Genomic DNA, 20,190 nt, shown 5'->3' with positions numbered 1-20,190 from the left:
GCTGCAAGTCTGCGTTCTTTCTCCCGGGAGAATGGCACAACTACGAGCCCTGGGAAGGAGAATTACAGACGCCTCATTTCATCCTTTCTACCCCTGTGATGTTCCCTGACGTGCCGCTGAGCTTTGCCCACCTCGGGGAATGCTGCACCATGAGGAGCAGCTGTGCGCAGGCTGGGGGGGAAGCAAGGAACTCGCAGCAGCCGCCTTCAGAAACGAGCCCTTCCCACCGAAAGGAAACCTGTCTGATCTTCTAAACCCTTCCCTGCAATTACGCTTATCGTATTTCCCTCCTGATGTATTTCTTCTTCGAGAGCAACAGCCTCCACTCTGAGCACTGGGCGAGCTCCGGGGCTCACACATCCGCGCATTGCCACCTGCAGCCTGCTTGGGAAAGAGCCGCGCTCGGCACCGAGCCCCAGAGCTCGCTTCTGTGCTCGCCTCAGGTCACCCAGATGTCCCGGAGTGAATGGCATCAGCTTGTCTGGCCTCATCACTGTATAATTAGTCCACTTGGTTTCGAATTTTAGAGCTCAACCTTCGTCCTGCCGAGAGCTGGAAAGAGATGGGAGCTCTCGGAGGAAACAGGGGAGCTCCTGTCTGCTTGGGCAGTATGAATTATTAACTTCTGCGAACACTGTTGTTCAGACTTCGGTGTTAAAAAGACGTGGTTAACATCTTCCCTAATTTTCTTGTCAATTTTCAGAGTGAAACTTCCTCTCTTCTCGCACACAGCAGTGTGAAAGCCGGGGGAACCCGCAGAGAGTGCGAGTTTGTGCTACCAGGCGGCTGAAGTCGTTTTATCTTAAACTGTTAATTTTTCATAACATTGCATTTTTTATGTATTAGTGACTGAGCTCTCGGCCAGATATTTTTTTTTTTTTTAATATTTGCATTTTTGTAGGAATAAAAAAATAAATAAATTATATTTGCTTAAAGAAAACGTCAAAATTCAAGCAGATGGGAGTTTTTACCAAAAGAAGACTGTTTTGCTCAGAATTCATTCTATTTCCAAAACCTCAAATAAAGTTTCATATCTTTCAGCAAATCTTGGACTGGGATTATAAATTCAAAATAAAAATACAGAAATTTCCTATGTTGAGCTTATAAATGCTAGTTTACGACATTTTCTGGTGTCTTAATGAGAGCCATGTGACCAAAGTTACACATTATAGGAAACAGCCAAAAGGCACATATTATTTTACAGGTATATTTTTAACTGTAGAGGATTGCTTTTTAAAAGTTTAACACAAGATGTTGTTATCCTTTTTTAATTAAAAAATTACTGCGGTATTTTTCCATTTTTAACATGCTCTGCGCTGCACCTCAGCAGTGCGCAGGGGAACCATGTCTTGTCCCCAGAGTCCTCCGTGCACTACAGATGTTGGCACCAATGCTATTTTATTGTCACCTTGCAGCTCTCAAAAGCTCCATCTTGCTGATTTTCTTCACCGCAAACCCTCACAGCATCATTTCAGAGAAGTTTTGGGCGTACAGAACTGCTGATGTTGGATAGCAACAGCATCACTAAAACACTTTTATTTTACTTAAGCCCAGCAAACTAAGACAGTGATGATAATGGCATGTGACGGTATTGGAGGGGAAAGTCTCAGGCCTTGCTACACCTCACCTGTTAAATATTATTGGGTTTAGTGCCGTAGGAGGTCTGAGCTCTCTGGACCTCACAACACAGCCTTAGTAATTATCCCCATTTCCAGCCCCATCTCCACTGTTTGTCCCTATTGACAGTGCTGCTATTGAATACCCAGTAATGGGTTGCAGCCTCCAGCAATCCTCCCTCTCATTTTCCAGCTCAGGGGAAACACAACAGATGAGCCCATACGTGAAAAGGAGGGGAGGCAAGGCTGTGGTTCTCTGTGAGGGCATCGGTGGCACTCACTCAGGTCCTGGGCACAGGGGACACACATCACCGATGGCCCAGCAGTGGTTTCTGTCTATATATGTGGTACTAAACAAGGTTCAGTCTGCAGCCAAATCCACCAGGTCTCAGTGCTGGAGGGCAGCTTGAGGCTGACTTGGGGAGGAATTGCATTGAGTCAGCCTGGCTAGCTCCCCCCCCAGGAAGGAACCATGGCCAAAAACTGTCCTGGCACCTCAGGTCTCTGTATGCTACCCTGAGACCAACAAGCATCCCGCCGGCCGTCCATACAAGCCTTCAGTGGCACCAATTTCACTGTAAAATATTTGCATGTTTTCAATTACAGTGTAGGCCAGGCAGACCCGCGAGGCTCTTCGCAGTGCCGAGCCCGTACAATGGATGCATTAGATCGTTCTCTTAAGCATTGCCTGGTGGGCCAGAAGAATCCTGGGTTTACAAGAGTTAAGGATGGGGGGCTGGGAATTAATTGACATCTTCCATCTTCATATGATCTCAGGTGGATACTTTATTTTTTGTCTGAGGAGGTTTATTTTCCTCCAGCTTGATTGGATGAATTGTGTTCCCAGAGATCAGAGAGTTCAGATGGCAGAGGATCCTCTTACCAGAAGATGAAAGCCAATATAATCAACTGCACAACTTCAAAACATGCAGCTTGTTCTTGTTGGCTGCGCCTAAGTTTTCCCTGCAGAGAAGCTGTCGACAATGATTTGATATCAATCCAGTAACAATCCCTGGTTTCTAATAATAATTTGCACTTCAGTAGAAATGTTCATGTGAGGCTCTGAGAACATTTAGCAGATGGTCATTAGTGAAGCTCCCCAGTTCTCCTGCAAGGAAGAGATAACAATTATTAGCCTTGTTTTACAGATGGTGACACTGAGGTGAGGCACTGAAAGGTGAAATAACTCTCCTAATTTTCCATAACGAGCCGGTGGCAACAGATCTATGAATGAAACCCAGGCATCCTGCTGCGATTACTCCACAAACCCCATATCCTTATCTCTTACAGGAAAACGTGGTCAAAGAGGTGAGCCTGGAAAGCAAAAAGCGAATGACTCAAAGGCAGGCTTCATGACACATTTCTGGAAATAAGGAATTAGGTCTGGGTCAATAAATAACTGGAAAACCAGGGGGACGCAATCTGAGAGGCATGTGAAATGAGGATGGATGGAAAAGCAAGAAGATAATGGAAGGGAGGGGAAGGAAAACAGAGAGCGGGGCTGACTTTTTCTTTCCACTCTTGGTTTCAATCAGCGTTGTAAAACGAAAGGTTAAGGCCCAGAAGGAACGGAGAAAGCGAGCGGCGTCTGCCCCCGCGGGGCTGCGCCTCATGAGGGAGGCTCCCCAGGGGCTGTGCTCACCGGGCCCATGGCCCACAGCCCTCAAGCCTCAACCCACGGCCCACAGCCCTCGGCCCACATCCCAGGGCCCTCAGCCCATGGCCCATAGCCCTCAGCCCTCAGCACAGGGCCCTCAGCCCTCGGCACGGAGAAGCCCTGGCAGCAGGGGTGCCCCTGGCAGCCACCACCCCCCGGCCTGGCGAGCTCCGGCCTTGCTCCCTGCAGCCGGCAGCGGTGGGAGGGCAGGCTGGAGGTGTGTGGACAGGCGCTTTGGGGACTAATTTTAGCTTTCCGTTGTCCTGCCTTTCCCTTTCTCACCCAGGACGTCTGGACTGCTGACACCGATTGACTGGCTGATGCTCCAAACCGCTGCGCTAACATCACACATACGCGACGAGGGGAACGCGGCCCAGCTAGCTGGCCCAGCGGTGGAGTTTATAAAACAGCCAAATGGAAGCCAAAAGACTCGAGTTTAATCCCTCCAGTTAAGTCATCTAGATTCCTTCTCGCCACCAGCCATCTGATCTCAATCAACAAATCTTGGCCTTCGTTTCCTAACCTAGCCGAGTCCCAGTGCTGAAGCCTGAAGTGATCTGCATGCAAACTGCTTTAGTAATAATACCTTCAAGAGGGATTTATTATTGTTGTTATTATTATTATTATTATTATTATTATTATTACTATTACTATTACTATTATTTCCCAAAAGCACTCTAATGTGAAAGTGGTATGCAAACAAGAAAGGTGTCAGTAAGGTTTGCTGTCAGTAATTTGTAAGCACTCTGTAATTTTCTTCCATTCATTTTTAACATCTATAGCTATTAGGAGTATATTGAAATAGATGTACTAACGTGAATATATTGTGTTACAAATATATAATACCCAATCATTGGGTATTAAAATGGCATGCTTTTTATGACTAGAAATACTTCCAATTTGTCTGTTCCTCTCATAACATTACCAGGATTTTGCAAGCAGATCAAACTTGGACTGCTCTGTCCACATCTTTAACATCAGTAAGCAGCATCACCTCTAGCTGCAAGATACACTTATGAAACTCTGCAATACTTTTTTTTCAGCATTGTCCCACACACACTCCAGCACCAGAGAGCCAGAGCACCAGACCTGTAACCAGAAGTGTGCTGGAGTGGTAAAATATTGGCTTTATAGCAGGGAATGCCAGGGCAATTCCAGAGAGCAGAACCAACGGCTGCATCGGCCAGCTCAGAGACAGCTCATGGCCAAGAACACAGACACTGCTGCTGCTGCAGGAGCTCCTGGGGGGCTCGAAGCAAAGGGCTTCATTCAGCATATTTGCATTTTGGAAGTAAATACTGCTGCATGCCCAGAAGGAATCCCAAATGTGGGGAGAAAAGAGAAGAAGGAGGAGGCAGGAACACTGCGCTGCTCTGCCTGTGCCAGCTATGAGCACGTTTTTCATGATGCAGAGAAGATGGCAGAGCAGCTCATGCCAAGAACAAGTGTGTGTCACCCCAAATACTCTTTTTTCCATGCCCCTTTCATTAAACCCAATCGCCAAATTTCCCATGCCTTGTCACAGCCCCAAAGAAATGAAGTGGCAGAGGAGTCAACCTGCACAGAAAGACCTGTGTTTGAAGGGCACCGTGTACGGAAAAAATCCTGCAGGTTCTCCTGATCTTTGGTCCGCAGTCCTGCATGGTGCTCACTGTAGAGGAATATTAGGGAGATGTCATTTGTCAGGCCAAAGTGTTTCCCAGCAAAAGTCAGGATTCACGACTGGATTCCAGATACTCAAGGCTATCTTTAGCAAGCGGAGTTGTGAAACATCTCTTCAATTTTGCCATCTCTCATGACTACAAACTGTTTATACCTCAACATTATTTTTTTCCTTATCGTCTCTGTCCACTTCCAGCAAGCACCAAGCACAACCCAAATGAGGGAGCAGCCAGGGGCCGAGGTACTTTCCACAGGGACAGGGATGTGACTCCCCAAGAGCCACTTGCTATGCCGGAGGATTGGTCACTCTTGTGCCACTTGAAGAGAAATATATCCACAAAACTGTACAGATATTCACCTGCAACTGCTGAGAACCCAGTGCCAGCCCTACAAGTGCTTACAATTGACCTACAAGTCACGTGCAGTGTGAGCGACTCGGTTTCCTCCCTTCAGGAAAGCAGACCAAAGAAGGACCATGTTTCAGTGTGGACACACAGTTAAGTAACATCTTGTCCAGGGCTGGAGCTCCTGTTCAGCTGCAGACCCTCAGCTTTCACTCCTCCTCATTTCAATGTGACATTACCTGTGATAATGCAGGAGCTTATTTCACAATTTCTTTTTCTGAACATGCACGAGATACTGTGTAGTAGCAAGGGACACAGAAGGAACAAGATATGCCATTTTGCCAACTAAAATAATTGTATTACAAAGCTCAGTCCGGCTTACATTATTGTGCTGTGCTCAATCAAACACTATCCCAAAGGTGCACACGTATCTCCAGACTATTTTAGGGGCTGGCAGCTGCTTCAGTACACTTACTCTTTTTTATTTTTTTATTTCTTCATCTTGGGGCTTTTAAAATTGATGGGAGGCTGAAGGCAAGAGCTGATGCATTGTAGATGACAACAAAAGAGGCTCCATAAAATTGCTTTTGGCATCTCGTGTGCGTTCCGTCTACATCTTATAAATTACCGCTGCATTTCAGCGATAAAAATAGTTTTGTATTTGGAATTGATTACAGTGAGATAAAGTTCTAATAAAAAAAAAAAAGTACTGATGCATAAATATTCTGAACATACAAGGGTAATTTGATTTGATAAAATAGAAGTAGGGCTCTTAATTTCTTTTAAACGGAACACGCATCCACACATGCATACCACAGCGCAGATGAAACTTCAGCAGCTGTTTTACTTAGGATTCCCAGAAATGGTTATGTGCCTCTTGTAGCTCTTCTCTCCAGACGTTTTTATGGCGATCTCCATGTCACCAGCATTCTCATCCCCGATGCCGGGTAACGTTCCCCTGCAATCTGAACATGTTCAGCCCAGGACACTGTGCTTTCTGCTATGCAATAAACATCGATCCCTTTCCTGTGCCCTTAAGGGTGATCATATTAAGTAGGCTATTTTTATTTAGTTCGTACCTTAGCGCATCAGCTCTGCAACCAGTGCTTTTGCCTTAACTGGGACTGCAGGATCAGCAGAGGGAGCTGATATATTGTTTTCAGCAATTCTTATATAAATGGAAGCATCACTTTATTTACATGAAAAAGAGGGAAATAGCTGTTCATATTTCAGTACGACCCAGACCAGCATGCTTTACTCAAGCAAAATGCTATTTGACTTCGACTAATAAATTAAGGGTGAAAATTGGCTCTGCATCATGACAAATGCATAGTTAACCTTTAGAGAAACATGAGGCTTAATTGCAGATAATAGGGCTGGTTGCAGGACCTGGTGAAGCCAGAGCTGATTTGCTGAGCCCCCCACCCGCTCCAGCACTGGTGCAAGGCTCTGCCCTCAGGCATAAGCAAGCCTCCGAGTCCCCAGCCCCTGCAGCTCACGCTGGTGTCAGCCCAACCCTGAGACCTGCACCCGCAGAGGCCGTGTCCGCTCGCAGCCCACTGCACCCCCCATCCAGGCTGGAAAGAGGCTTTTTGGGGGGGCAGGAAGCCATCTCCTCTGGTCCCACCAGCGCCCTGCCAGAGCCGCGGCAGGGGCCGGGGCTCGCGCCTTTGATGTGGGCTGGACGGGATGTGGATGCGTCTGCTCGCGCCAGCCGCGCTAGCCGAAGCGCAGAAAGAAAAACCGATGGCAGAAAGGCGATTGTTTCTGTAGAGCAGCTTGAGCATTCCTCAGTTCTCAATAATGTACGATAAGCTGTTACGAGATCCTTAAAAATCTTCCATATGAATAGCAAAAGCTGTATAAAATGTGTTCCCAGCAACTATTTCATGGTCCCGGGTCGTGCTTCCACAGGGTAAATGCAGGTAGACTGACAGAACGTTATTTTTAAATTTCATTTATTTATTTTTGTGTACATTTTTCTTAATTTGACTGACATAGCATTGCTATAAAGATGCCCTGCTCTTTGAATATTTAATCCAAGACCACTAGTTCAAGTGTGGTTATGAAAAGTCACGGCAAACATATGACTGGAAAGAGGTGGTTGGTTTTGACTTCCAGGCAGTTGTTTGAAGCATTTCTTAGATGCACACAATATTCAGCAGAACACACGCACACACAGTGCTGAGTTTAACACACACACGCGCGCACACACACATCTGGAAAACGGTTACAGTGGTTGAAGTTTCAAAAGGTGTACTGTCCCCTTCTCTCAGCAGCAGTGATAAACCTTTGGATATCCTGAGAAATAAAATTGAAGCGTAGTAAAGAAGATTAACTTATTCCACCAGCAGGGTACTTTTTTTTTTCAAGTTAAATATATTCTCCCAATCTTTTTTTTTTTTTTTTTAAATGAAGAGGGCAGAGGGAAAGGTCCTGGGGCAGCCAGGGTTAAAGAATACCAGTTCAATTGTTCCACCAATGTCCTTAATCCAGTACAACACGGATCCTAAAAGCATCTCATTAAAACAACATCATTAAATAAAAGCCTATCTAATGTTACACACATGGTCCTACTGTCAGTTTCCTACTATTTATCATCTTCATAGTACAAGGAACGGCTTTGAGATGAATGAAGACAACACAGGTTAGGAGAAGTGCTTCAGGAAGCACGGACGTGAAGCCATAGGGCCAGCAGCCGGAGGACCACCGATGTGCTCTGGAGCGCGAGGGCACTCAGGGGCTCTGCAGTGCCTGCCTGCCTCCTGTGGGAATTTTGCCTGCCTCCAACGTGCAGTTTTGCCTGGCTGCAAACCTCATTTGGCACTGGGGAGAACCCAGGCAGCATCTCACGAAGACGACAGCACCTGCTTTCTGCTCAGTAAACCCCCAGCATGTGTTCACCAGTGCTGGCCAAGAAGTTGGCGAGAAGTGCGGGGACTCAAAGCTTCCCACCCCCATTCACCCTCACCCAAAGCTACAATTTGGGGTCTGGCATTAGGATGTGGACACTTTTGATTCTCGTGAGCTCCGGCGAGCTGCCCTGTGCCACACGCTCCCTCGCAGCCAGAGGGGTTGTGTGAGGTGACAAGCTGCCGAGCAGCAGCGAGCGCTGCGGAGGAAGCAGGCCAGCAAAGACTTAGACAACAAAAACAAACACGAAGCAATTAAAAGAAGGATGGGAGATGTGGTCTGATGCGCTTTTGCCAAGAAATAAATATTTTACATTGCCCTTTTTGAAAACACTCGCTTTGTGTTTTTTAAATCTCCAAAATGGCAGCTGCTCACGGCACCCACCCCTGCACACACACACACCCCAACACACACGCTTCCAGCCTTGGAGAGCTACCGGATTTACTTCGAGACGAGTTCCTGGTGCATTTTGACAATTTACTTTGAGGCAAGTTATTCTGAAGAAGGCAAAGTTCATGCATGGCTTTGACAGCTCCACTTTCTCACAAATGGTATTTGAAAAGCAGAAAGCAAATGAGGGCCAAAGCTCCATTTAAAGTTCACCTCAGATGCCTGAAAAGCATTTATACCCACATCCTTCTGAGGTCCCTGCTTTATGAACTTCTAATGAATTCCACATTCTGCTACCCAACGTTTCTTATACATAGGGGGAAGAAAAAACAAACCAGAAAACCAATGCAAGCTGTTAGGAAACAGATGCACCACAGCAAGGCCGGGGAGGCTTCAGAAGCAGCAGAGAAGCAAGGCACCTTTGCGAAGAGGGGGGACGGGAGGAAAAGAACAAAAAGCATGTATTTGTGAGATGCCAGTCATTACAGACTCAAGCAGGGCACATGTACAGGATTTTGTCTCCTACAGAGCAAGCACAGCCTCTCGTGGGCAGGACTCGCGGCCTCCTCACCAGGGCAGGTGTTTGGCCAGAGGCAGGCCTCAGCGCCTCGCTGCCCCGAGGGCTGACACAAAACTCCAGGCTTTTTTCTGACGAGGCTCGGACAAACCCAGGCCATCGTGAGCCAGGTGTTATTCCTCAGGTGGAAAATGATCCTTTTCTTGGAATTCCAGTGCGCTGCTGGTTAACAAAGCCGCGGCACTGAGCGTTCATGGCAGCTAAACTGACCCTGGTGCAAGTCAATGCCCTCCTGAAGGAACAACTACAACCCGATCAGTGCTTTTCCTATTAAAAACAACAGTAAAAAAGTGAATAGGCTTATTCAGAATACTGCAAGACATTGAAAGAAAAAGTGAAAAATGCTTTTGTATTTAAAAAAAAAAAAAAAAAAAAAAAAAAGCTTGCTTATCTCCATCTCCAATTCCAGAGCAAACCAGGTCACTAAAAGAAAAACTGAGCTGCTCTATATATAATTTAAAATAATAATTAGCCACCTACTGACACTTGCTGTCCCAGCTGTCAGGAGATACTAAAGTGATTCCATATAGCTTGAGGGCAGGCTGGGAGACACCTTCAGCACATCTTGGGTAGTACCAGGAATGGATAAATAATAAATAATAAGAACATGAGAAAGAATAATCAGCTTTCCACATGTGAGGAAAAGCAGAGACTTTCACAGTTATGAAATAAATGATGGTACTGGGGAAAAAAATAAAATAAAAAACACCCCAAAAATAAAATAAAATGAAAAATAAAATAAAATAAAATAAAATAAAATAAAATAAAATAAAATAAAATAAAATAAAATAAAATAAAATAAAATAAAATAAAATAAAATAAATAAGGACTTGCATTACAGTAGGTTGGAAGTCTTCCCTTTTTAATGTGTTCAAAACACAGCTGCTTTGCCTGTGTCTTCTTCAACACCAGCAGACCACTGGGAAGTGGTTGCTTTTCCATTCAGCTCAGTTATATTTTATTTTTTTTAGTGAAAGTACATAGAAATATCCTTGTTACATACTTCCCACCATCGCAAAAAAGCACATTTCACACGCAAAGTGACAGAAATGCTAGAAATTTCATATATTTTGATGCCAAACATGGATCTTCACGAATAAAACTGTCATTCCTTAAATTGAAGATTTTGGACATTTTTAGACAGCTTTTTTTTTTCTTTTCTTTTTCTGTGAGAAATGACAAGTTTTACTCCAGCATATCCCCAGTTTGCAAGACGCTACATGTAGCAGCTTCCCCCCGGTGTATTGCTGTTGAAAAACAAACGCCGAATTCCCACCGTTTTGCATGTTGTGACGATTTCCAGCAGCCCCGCTGGCACGGTGACAGCCGTCACCAAACACAAGCCCTCGATTCACTGTTATGGAGAAAGAGAAATGGTGGCAGAGCTCTGGAAATGCACTACATACCTAGATTTATGGGGAATTTCGGAGCCACATCCTGGGTTTGGTGATGCTGTACTTTGTACCGGGCTATTTTCTGTCCATAGAGCCCCGATCTGAGTTAAGACCACCATGCAATACGGGCTATGTTATCAGATATTTATGGAAGACTCATGACTAACTCTGGGCAAAATGTGGATGGGGAGCTCTGCAGCTGCACCTGTAGATGTGAAAATTCAATCCTGACTTAACAGCTACAGTGCAGGCTGTAATTTATCTTTAAACACACCTTTTTGGCTCTTACAAGGCACTTAATCTACATCTCTTCCCTCTGGCTGCCTAAATCAAGGACACCTGGTGCTTTCTGACTCTTCACCGTACCCTTCCTGGAAAAAAAAAAAAAAAAAGTAAAAAAGAAAAAAAAGCAGCATACAACTGTGCTGAGAAATACCAAAGACTTTCAGCTATTGTTCCTGGACACCCCAAGACGGCTGAAAGCTCTTAACTAGAGGAACAGACAGCAAAAGGAGATGTGGCAGACCCCAATACCTCCATCACACGCAACCCTGGGGAAAATCTATCTCCCTACATTCTTGGGGGCTGTGGGCACACCTGCTGCCAGACTGCTTTCCATCTCTCAGAGTTGGCTGCCTCTTGCCATAGCGCCTATCTCCATCCGCGTTTGGCACAACTTGGTTCATAGCCTTGCATGAAGGGTCAAGGAATTTTAGAAAGACCACGGACTGATCTCCTATTTTCTCAAAAAGAATAAAAATCTGGGGCAAAATCAGAATGAATTAGGATAAACCCTGAGCTGGCCTGAATTCTCCCTGTATGAGAAACCAAACACAAACCTTCCTGATCAGTTCAGCAATACTTGGGGCGGGTGTGCTTATCCTTTATTTTGAAATTACACTATTCTGAGCTTCCTGGATTTAGCTGGGCCCAAAAGCGAAAGTAACATACCAAAATACCCTGAAATAAACTTCTAGGAAGGGTTTTCAGGTCTGGCTAAAACCACACAGCTTTGGAAATTGCCGAAAGCTGTCTGATCTTTTGAGATTTCCATCTCTATTTCCAGCGCACATAAGACGCTTCCAAGCATTTCCCAGCTTATCCTCGCGGCGCTTCGCAGCCACTGGAGTCGTGCCCCATCGTTTAGAGAAACCCAAGAGCCTTTCGAGGAAGGAAACACCGCCCGGCCCGCAGCCTGGCTGCCGGCAAGGGCGAGCCGCCGTGCCGCGAGGCTGCTGCAACCCTGGAGCTGCTCCGCTTCCAGGAAGGGATTTTTAATGGGATGGCAGTGAAGCATGAGAGCGTGTCAGAGAGCAATCCAACAGCCCAGGGAAGCTCTCGCTTGGGCTGGATACCCACAGGATAGCAAGGCCTTGGCTGTGGCTTCCCGCGGGCAGGCGCTGGATAAGAGGCAGGCAGCGCCGTCCTCTCCCAAAGCGCTCTGCGGAGAGCTGGCCGGAGGCCCCTCTCCCTTGCCTTCACTCCGCCCAACCGCCTAGAAAAAAGGCTGCTAGTAAAATCCCAGACAGTAAAACGCAAAATGTAATGGTGACCGAGATGTAAGGGGTCGATGGAGGCTAAGAGCTTTCTAGCAACCCAGGAGTGCACTAAAGGAGGCCGTGTAATAAACGTCACGAGCCACAGTCGTTCCTGGGAACAGCACTGCCCGCAGCATGGCTCCCTGCAGAATTCACTTGCCCCTGTGGCCAGTAAATTAATATTCCCATTTTTCAGTTAGTTATAAGCCACCTGAAAATGTTTACCCTCTTCTTTCTCAGCTACAGAAGCATTCCCAAGCTTTTCCCATCATCTATGCCCAAGGAATCTCACTGACGAGCTTGAGAGGGGAAGCAGCAATGCACGAGCCCATGCAGCAGGCAACAAGCACTGGTTCACTTGCAGTTCTTCCCAGTCATTTTCTTTTGAGTTTTAAATTTTGTTTCCCTTGCAAGAAGTGGGGACACAGTGGCAATCTGGGACACGTGACAAAATGCATACCCTAAATCCATTCCTCTCTGTCTGCTTCACTCTTCTCCACCACCTCCAGACCTTCCTTGGCAGAGGGGACCAAGACCAGCTGCCTAGCAGAGGACTTATTTTGTCCCAGTGCCATTAAAACCACCCTTGCAGTTTACTACACTCTCTTTAGAGTCCTCTTCATTTCTACAGCACACAAACCTTTGTGACCGGCGCCACCACCTCCTAGCTGTGCCTATACTCACCTACAAATAAATAAAGGCTGTGATTAAAATGAGCTTTTTTTCTTGCCCTCCTTAACAACAAAATCAACTGCTTTTGTGGCGTGGGGTTACGTGAAGGAGCTGCATTCTTTCAACCTGCAACAGAGATAAGTACAGTGCACAAAGCATCTCTTCCAGCCACGGTCCGGGAGTGAATGTCAGTATGCTGCAGAGCTCTGGCCTGCCAGAGCACACGTCAAATTTCATAGTATCCATCTGCTCCAGTAAAGGCTGAGCTGAAATATTAATTAGGAGATCTGATCCCTTCTCACCAGAAACAATCTGGATTTTATAGCTCAGCCAGAGGCCAGAGAAGCAGACAAAGCTCTGTGATACATCCTTTGCTGCTGGTTAAAGGCTGTCAAGGAAACAACCAACTTGGGGGAGAGGACACAGGCTGTAAAACACATGGACATCTGGTCTGTTATGTCCACCCTTCGTCTGCCCCAAGCTCAGCCCCCTCCTCCTAAGTGCATGTTCAGAACAGAGAGAGATGACTCCTCAAACATAAACAGCTATAATATGGCAATAAAGATTAATGAGTAAAACTTGCCATTTTATGTATAATCCGCGGGGATTTACAATCATTAATCTTTATTAGTGTGTAATAACTGTTTAGACAGTAAGGACAGATTCTCAGCTGGACAAAACTGGCCTTTTTCCAGCAAAGCCAATGGAGCAATGCCAGTTTACACCCTCCATGACCCTAGCTCTAAATGAGACCCATCCCCATCTGCAGGAATCATATCGCTAGCAGTATTTCCCCAACAGCGGGAGCAGACCAGTGAAGGCAACTATTTGTCTTTCTCTGTATCTGAAAAAGAGAGCCGCATGAGTCCAGGAAGCTCAACAATAGACATGTCAATAAACATGAGGAAATTCAATGAAAAAGCAACAGCAACAAAAGGAACCCCAAGGAGCAGGGAAGTGGATGATTTTTGAGGCAAGACTATAAGATCTGGTTTGGCAGGAGCGTAACTAAGAGGGATGTAGCAATCTTTGGCATGTGAAAGAGTGAAAGCACCAAGACAGGCTCCCAGAGTTCCTCTAAGAGGAACAAGATGGAAGAGAGAAAAAAAAAAGAGCATCTTGGCTGGCTTTTCTGAGAGAGGAGTTTGGGTTTTGTTTTTAATAAAAAAGAGGTCTATTAAACAAGGGAGCTGGTGGGAACCTTGTCTGAACTACATCAGACCAGCCACTAAAGCAATGCTGCGTTGGCCGAGCAGGATTTCCTCTTCCAAAATGTCTAGGAAAGAAGGGAAACGTGCAGGTACATACTTAGCTTCCTGCAGACATGGAGAAATCCTGGCTAAGGCTGGCAGTGCTGGTGTTCCTGCCCTTGGAACCGGGCACGGCACTGCCACAAGGTGCACCTAACACTGCCCCAACAGGCACACAACCACCTCCTTACACGGCTGTAAAAGAACAAGGAGCTCAACTTAATATTTTAAGATCCACTTCTGAGCTACCAAATGCCTTCCCCGCCGCACAGGGGAGGCCGGCTGCCCCCAGAACTGATGGTCCCTCCTCCGCAACAAGTCGGAGATGCCTCCTTCCTTGCCAGGAAGCCCAACAAAAGGCAGGAAAAATGCAGAAATACAGTACGTGGATATCTGTGTAGTTCTGTACACATGGAAAATCTCCAGAGCGGATGGGCCTTGCACCCACTGCAGCAGCAGGAACCTGGCATTTAAAAACAGTAACCAGCAAATGCCCTCCGATATCTCCATTAAATTTAAGGGACCAGCAGGGTCCCAAAAAGTAGCTTTCAGGCTTGCCACAGTTCAAGGCAAGGCCTCAAACATGCAGGAGGTTCCAGGCACATCAGGAGCTGTAAGGAATTTGCATGTCAGAGGAAAAAAGCGGAACATCATGCCCCTGTGGTCTCCCTCTTCCTGCCATGAGGATGGGCCGTGCATGTCTCCTGCAGCCCCACAGCCGCTGCTGTGGCTGAGCAGAGAGGAGCAGAGAGGAACAGAGATTAGCAGAGAGGAGCAGAGAGGCCCTCGCTGCTCTGCAAATGCTGGAATTAATTCCCACTGCTGGTCCAGGCCACGGCTCGGTGCTGAGCTCCGGGCAGCTTTCCTCTCCTCTTTGCTCCCTGGTGTGATTTGGTTTGTTTCAGGTCCATGGCATAAGACCTGCTTCTTTCGCACTTTAAATATCCTGACTCAGGACAATCTAACACCCTGCGTGCTGCCCGCAGTGCTGTCGGAAACAAAAAAAGCCTTTTGGAAAACAGCTTCAGCTCAGCAGCATGACTGGTCGGGGGGCACGGTGGTTAGGAAGGGCTTGATGTCCCTGAATTCATGCCTGCCACAGGCCAACCTGTGCTCATGTTATAGTCTACCAAGATTTTGAGTGTTGACCAAAGCCTTTTCATCTTTACAGAGCTCACAATCAAAGGAAAGAGAAAAGAGCCTGATTTTTGTCTTGCAACCCAGCATGTTTTCAGCTTTTAAGCACGCAGGAGTCCCTGGCTCTCCTCCCTGCACTGAGGCCACCGGCTCAGGCTTCTCTCTAAGAAAATCCTGGATCAGGCCAAGCTTTGTGTCCACACATGCTACGAGAGATGCAGAGGCAGAGCCTCCGCGGGGCTCTCCTGCCGTGAGTACCTTCCGCAGCGGTGATCATGCGGATCGCTGCTTTTACTCACGCTGGTCACAAGGATTCACACTTGCTCCGGGCTGACGTAAATGACTTTTAAAGGAACAAAGTGATGGAGAATCAAGAGGGAAGTGAAGTGATTTGTTGCATGTCCTATTGTAATGTCATTAAAACAAAGGGATTAGACGGCCCAAGCACTGCAAGAGCAAAAAGCATAAAAGAAAGCACTCAGCATGTAGTGTTGAGGCATGCAGGAATCGTTTTAGAGGGTTACTAGCTGCAGACAACACTGACATTAATTTTCTATTGGAAAACGCTGGTGACATTAATATCTGCTATTAATACTGAACTTTGACAGTATCTCATAAATTCAACCTGTCAATTACAATGGCACTGAAATAAAGGTGCTGTGAGGTCAAGGAGATGCGGTGTCCAAACAAGACTTATATTCCAGGAGAAAAGCAGCAAAAACAATCTTTAACAAAAGCATCAGATCCATATGTAGGAAAACCAAAGGGTGGTTTTAAATGTCATGTTTTTCAAAGCGAGAATTGATGCTGGAACCAACTCTATAAACTGGCTGGCCGGACTTTCAGCTGCAGCTGAGGACAATCAATCAAAACAGCTCTGTGACTCTGAGAAAGTGAGAGAGAGAAAACACACACACACACCATGGAATATGAGAGGGCAGATTATGAGCCATGCGAGGCCTTTTAAAATTACACTGTGAAGTAAAACATCTTTTGTGTTTCATCCGCAACGAAATGTGACCTGAAAGGTTCTCCTCGACACGAAGTGGAATACGGAGCCCATCGTTACTGAGGCTCGGGCAGGCTCGCAAAGCGCGGGCTGAGGAAGGGGAACCTCCACCCCACAGCCTGCTCGACCCATGAGCTCTTTGCAGCAAGGAAACTCCTGCACCTTGACCCCTGCGAGCCCACCTCAATCCACCCCGCTCCACAGCAGAGAGGCACAAGGATCAATGAATCCTCAGGAGCAATTCACCCCTTCCCCTTTGATGCTGGCCCCAGGGCAGAGCAGCACAGGTTTAGGGTTCACAGCCACCTCTGTGGGCACCACCAGCCACGGCTGTGACGGTGATAGTGGCAGCCCAGGCACTGGCGGTGTCTGCACCTCTTCGAAGTGGTCGGCACGTCCCTAGTGCTAGCGGTACCGCCGCTCGGGGATCCCTGCTCCAAACACTGCCCTCCTCGTTGGCCTTTCCAAGGGGTCGCTTCCCAGGTGGATGCTCAGGCTAGTCCAGAAGCCCAACCTACTCCAACGGAGACCAAAGCCACTAAAATGGGAGAGAAAGGGCAGGATCCCAGGCTGAATTACACCCCGTGCAACTGAGACGTTGCAGGGCAAGGCATGCTTCCAGTTGGGATTTGGCTCCAAGAGCCTGTGCAGAAGTGATGGGTGGGGAAGGGAAGCACGCAGAGGGGCACAAGGCACGCACGCACGCTGCAGCTCAGCCGCACACAGGCACTCCCCTTTGCAGGGCTGTGGGAAGGAGCCACAGGCAAAGGCGAAGGCCCGAGAGCTGAGCAAGGCAGCTGTGCAGGTTTGGCTCAGTCAAACCAGCATCAATCTGGAGCAAGTGGCCTTGCTCCAGACCCATGGCAATGTCTTGCAGCTCCCCCCTTCTCTAGAAAGTAACCGCCTTACCTAAAAGCAGCGTGATACGCCGTCTTCCCCAACCACCCAGCCAGCCCCCGTGCTCCTGCCCTTGGCTCGCAGCTTTTCTCGGAGGACCTGGCCAACAGCAACAAGCTCCTGGTACGGGTGGGCTGTGGTTTCCCTGCGTGGTTTTCCCGGCGGCTGCTCTCACGGGGGACACCTGCAGCCTGTGCCGGAGCCCAGCACTCCCAGCTGCCTTCAGCATCCCGACCAGCGCTGGACACGACCCAAACCGCACGCCGGCACAGGCTCCAGGGGAGCTCGCTAACACTCCCAAAAGTCTACGGGCAAGCACGGAGGGATTGCTGCCGAGGCAGCGCCTGGAAACTCGCGCCGAGATATCCCTGCTATGCAGACTGTTGGCCTTTCCCATCTGAAGAAGGAGAGAGGAACACCCTTTTAGACCCAAAGCAGCACATCCCCAGCCCAGGTGACCCCAGACACTGCAACGCTGCTGGGCGCAAGGGCAGGCGGGGACCAGCCACTGCAGCCTCCTCCTGATCTCTGTGCAACCTACTGGACGGGCCTTTTCCCTCCGGGGCTTCGATCCCAGCCAGTCTCCCACAATATCTTCCCACCCCGGACCTCATCACCTGCCCGATAAAGCAGAGTAAGTGTGTGGGACGCAGGGCAGGGGCTTTCCCCAGGCAGGAGGCTGGCAGAGCACCGCAGGCACCAGGCTGGTCGGGCCGTGCTGCCCGGGCTCGGAGCACGGTCTCCGGAGGAGAGGAGACCTCGCAGGACACCAGGGCCTCCCTGCCTTACAGTGACGCTGCCTTGCACCCCGTGAAGGCAGCTCGAGTAGCTGAGCTGAGATCCTTGTTTATAAATTCTTTTTAAGATGCATGTTAAATATCTTCCACGACACAGACACTTCTCGTCTTTCTCTTCTCCTTTGACACCTTTACCCCAGCAAAGCCCTAGGACTATCGCTTGCTGTGGCCTCATTTAGCATCATCATCGTCACCACACATTCATCCTCATATAAAACAGAAATCTATTCCATCAAGCACTTAACATAAATATTAAAATAATGGAAGGGACAAAATATAAATCTACATACAACTTCATGACTACCATAGCACCTATTACCATGACAAAGCAAATTCTGGTTCGGGAGGAAGGGAAGGGGAATAAGGAGAAAGTTAGGAAGAGGGATTTTGACTGTCATTAAATATGTAAATCACTCTTTAAATTTTTTTTTTGTTGTTTTGTTTTTGTTTTAAGGTTACCAACCTTATTAAAATTCATTTCACTAACCAGCTCGTTCTATGTCACTATGGATACCAAAGAACCCTTTTAAAAACTTCGGCGAGGCGGGGGTTTCTCAGAATAAAAACAAAACAAAACAAAACACGGCGACTTTCTGTTGGTGCTTTCATGACAAGTCCTGCCACGCGCCCCTCCCCTGCACCCACCAGTCCACAGAAGGGCAATTCATATACAAGTCCAGTTCTCAGTCTCCCAGGATGAGTTTGACAAAAGAGGCGACGTCTGTCTCTTTGGATTCGTGCAGGGTGAAGAAAGGATGTTGCTAGGAAAGAAGAGAAGAGAGAAAAAAAAAAAAAGTTTATTATTCACAACTCTGAGGACCAAACCTAACCCCTTTTCAGCCGGTCTTCCAGACAGTGAAAAACACTTTGTCGCTAGCATCATAATATTGGGCTTTCCATGTTTCACAGCTGCAGGGAGTCTAGGAAGCCCAAGGGGCCACTTCATGGAGGCCGTGGATTCCCTCTAAACCCTACCCTGGCTTGGAGGGCTGACCTGGGCTGCTCTTGAGGCAACAGAAGGTATTAAAAACACTGCCTCTATCCCTGCTCTGTCATGCCCTTCAGCCCAAGCTGGCTCACAGCTCTGCGGTGCCCTGGGATGAGAAGCGCTGCTCCTGAGACGGCGGTTACCCACCCCACCGCGCACCAGCTCCAACGGGAGCGAGGGAAAAAACCTTGCAGGAAGACTGACTGCAGTGGGTTTTCCCTCAGCTTCCTGCTTTATCTGTGTATTTACCCTCTGGTGACTTCTGAGTCTCATTTCTTCCCTGCAATTGCTCCCGCTCGCAGCAGGAGATGGCTACTTTACCCCGAACCGCCGCAGAGAGGAAAGCCATCCCGGCTGGAAAGCCATCCGCAGCTGTATGTTTAACTACTTAATCGTGACCAACATGGGAAGACATCCTGCCAGAAAATCTTGCCTACATTTCAGCGCAAATGGAAAAATACGTGTAAGGAGAAAAAAGCCCACAGCCGAATGCCTCCCCCCCCCCCCCAAAAAAAAAAAAAAAAAAAACTCCTCTCTGCCGGCACCGGTGGCTCGGTTTGCTCCCGGGGGGCTGCAACGTATCAGCTGAGATCAGCCAGCTTCCACCTGAAATCACCAAAACACACTTTCCCACACACTGTTTTGGCAGTTAATTACATTTATTTGTATTGAGGGTGTCGGAAAGGGCCAAAAGGCAGCTGGGGCCCTGTGGGGCTCCGAGGCAAAGCTCTGCTGTGTGTAAAATGCTGTTGTACTTCCCATGTGCGGGCCGGGGGAGCTCACTTCGGTTCCTGACCCTCTCAATTCAAGCCAGATTTGTAAAGATATGTTGTAGTTTAGAGGGTTTTTCAAAGCTGCCACCCCCCGTCGCTGAGAGCTGGCTATCTCAAAGGTCATTTCTAGCAGTGGCCACACGGAGGGAGGAGAGGGGCAAAGAAAAGAGACTTTCCAAGGTGGGCTCAAGCAGAAAGTTATCCGGTGAAGAGAGGCAGCTCTGAGCAGCCGGGAAGCAACCCAAAGACACAGCAGCAAGGAAAAGGAAGCACAATTATGTGGGAAATAGAGTTGAAATGGGTTGAGGCAAGGATCCAGACATAATTTAAGGTCTCCCTGGGTCAAACAGTCACGGGAATTGGAGTGTCCTGAATAACTCTCAGAGAGACAGCCCAAGTGGCCTGCTGTATCATTACCCCAGCAAGATGCCATCGCCTTCACACCCGGTGAATTCACACCCAAAGCAGAGCTACCGCAGCCTGGAGGCACCCGCAGGCGTGCCACGAGTGGCAGTGGTGGCCTCCAACCCTGTCTCAGTGAACCCAAACCCTTTGCAACGCCTGAGGCTGGTGATG

At 47.8% G+C, this 20,190-nt stretch overlaps 1 protein-coding gene across 3 annotated transcripts in view; it reads right to left on the bottom strand.

Moving 5' to 3' along the window:
- Positions 1–2,382: 2,382 nt before the first annotated feature.
- Positions 2,383–20,190, bottom strand: part of MAP2K6 (mitogen-activated protein kinase kinase 6) — a 53,907-nt gene continuing 36,099 nt past the window's right edge. For 2 of the 3 annotated variants that reach the window (XM_068654707.1, XM_068654709.1), the window contains exon 12: positions 7,221–18,614. In XM_068654707.1, the coding sequence (XP_068510808.1) occupies positions 18,537–18,614 (78 nt within the window). In that variant the 3' untranslated portion in view covers positions 7,221–18,536. Of the gene's footprint in view, positions 2,725–7,220; positions 18,615–20,190 lie in introns of those variants that run through there. The other variant, XM_068654708.1, reaches the window with a different exon arrangement.

This window comes from Anas acuta, chromosome 18 (genome assembly GCF_963932015.1).
Source record: "Anas acuta chromosome 18, bAnaAcu1.1, whole genome shotgun sequence".
Lineage (NCBI taxonomy): Eukaryota > Metazoa > Chordata > Aves > Anseriformes > Anatidae > Anas > Anas acuta.
The sequence above is the reverse complement of the archived record's forward strand: the minus strand, read 5'-3'. Positions and strand labels throughout refer to the sequence as shown.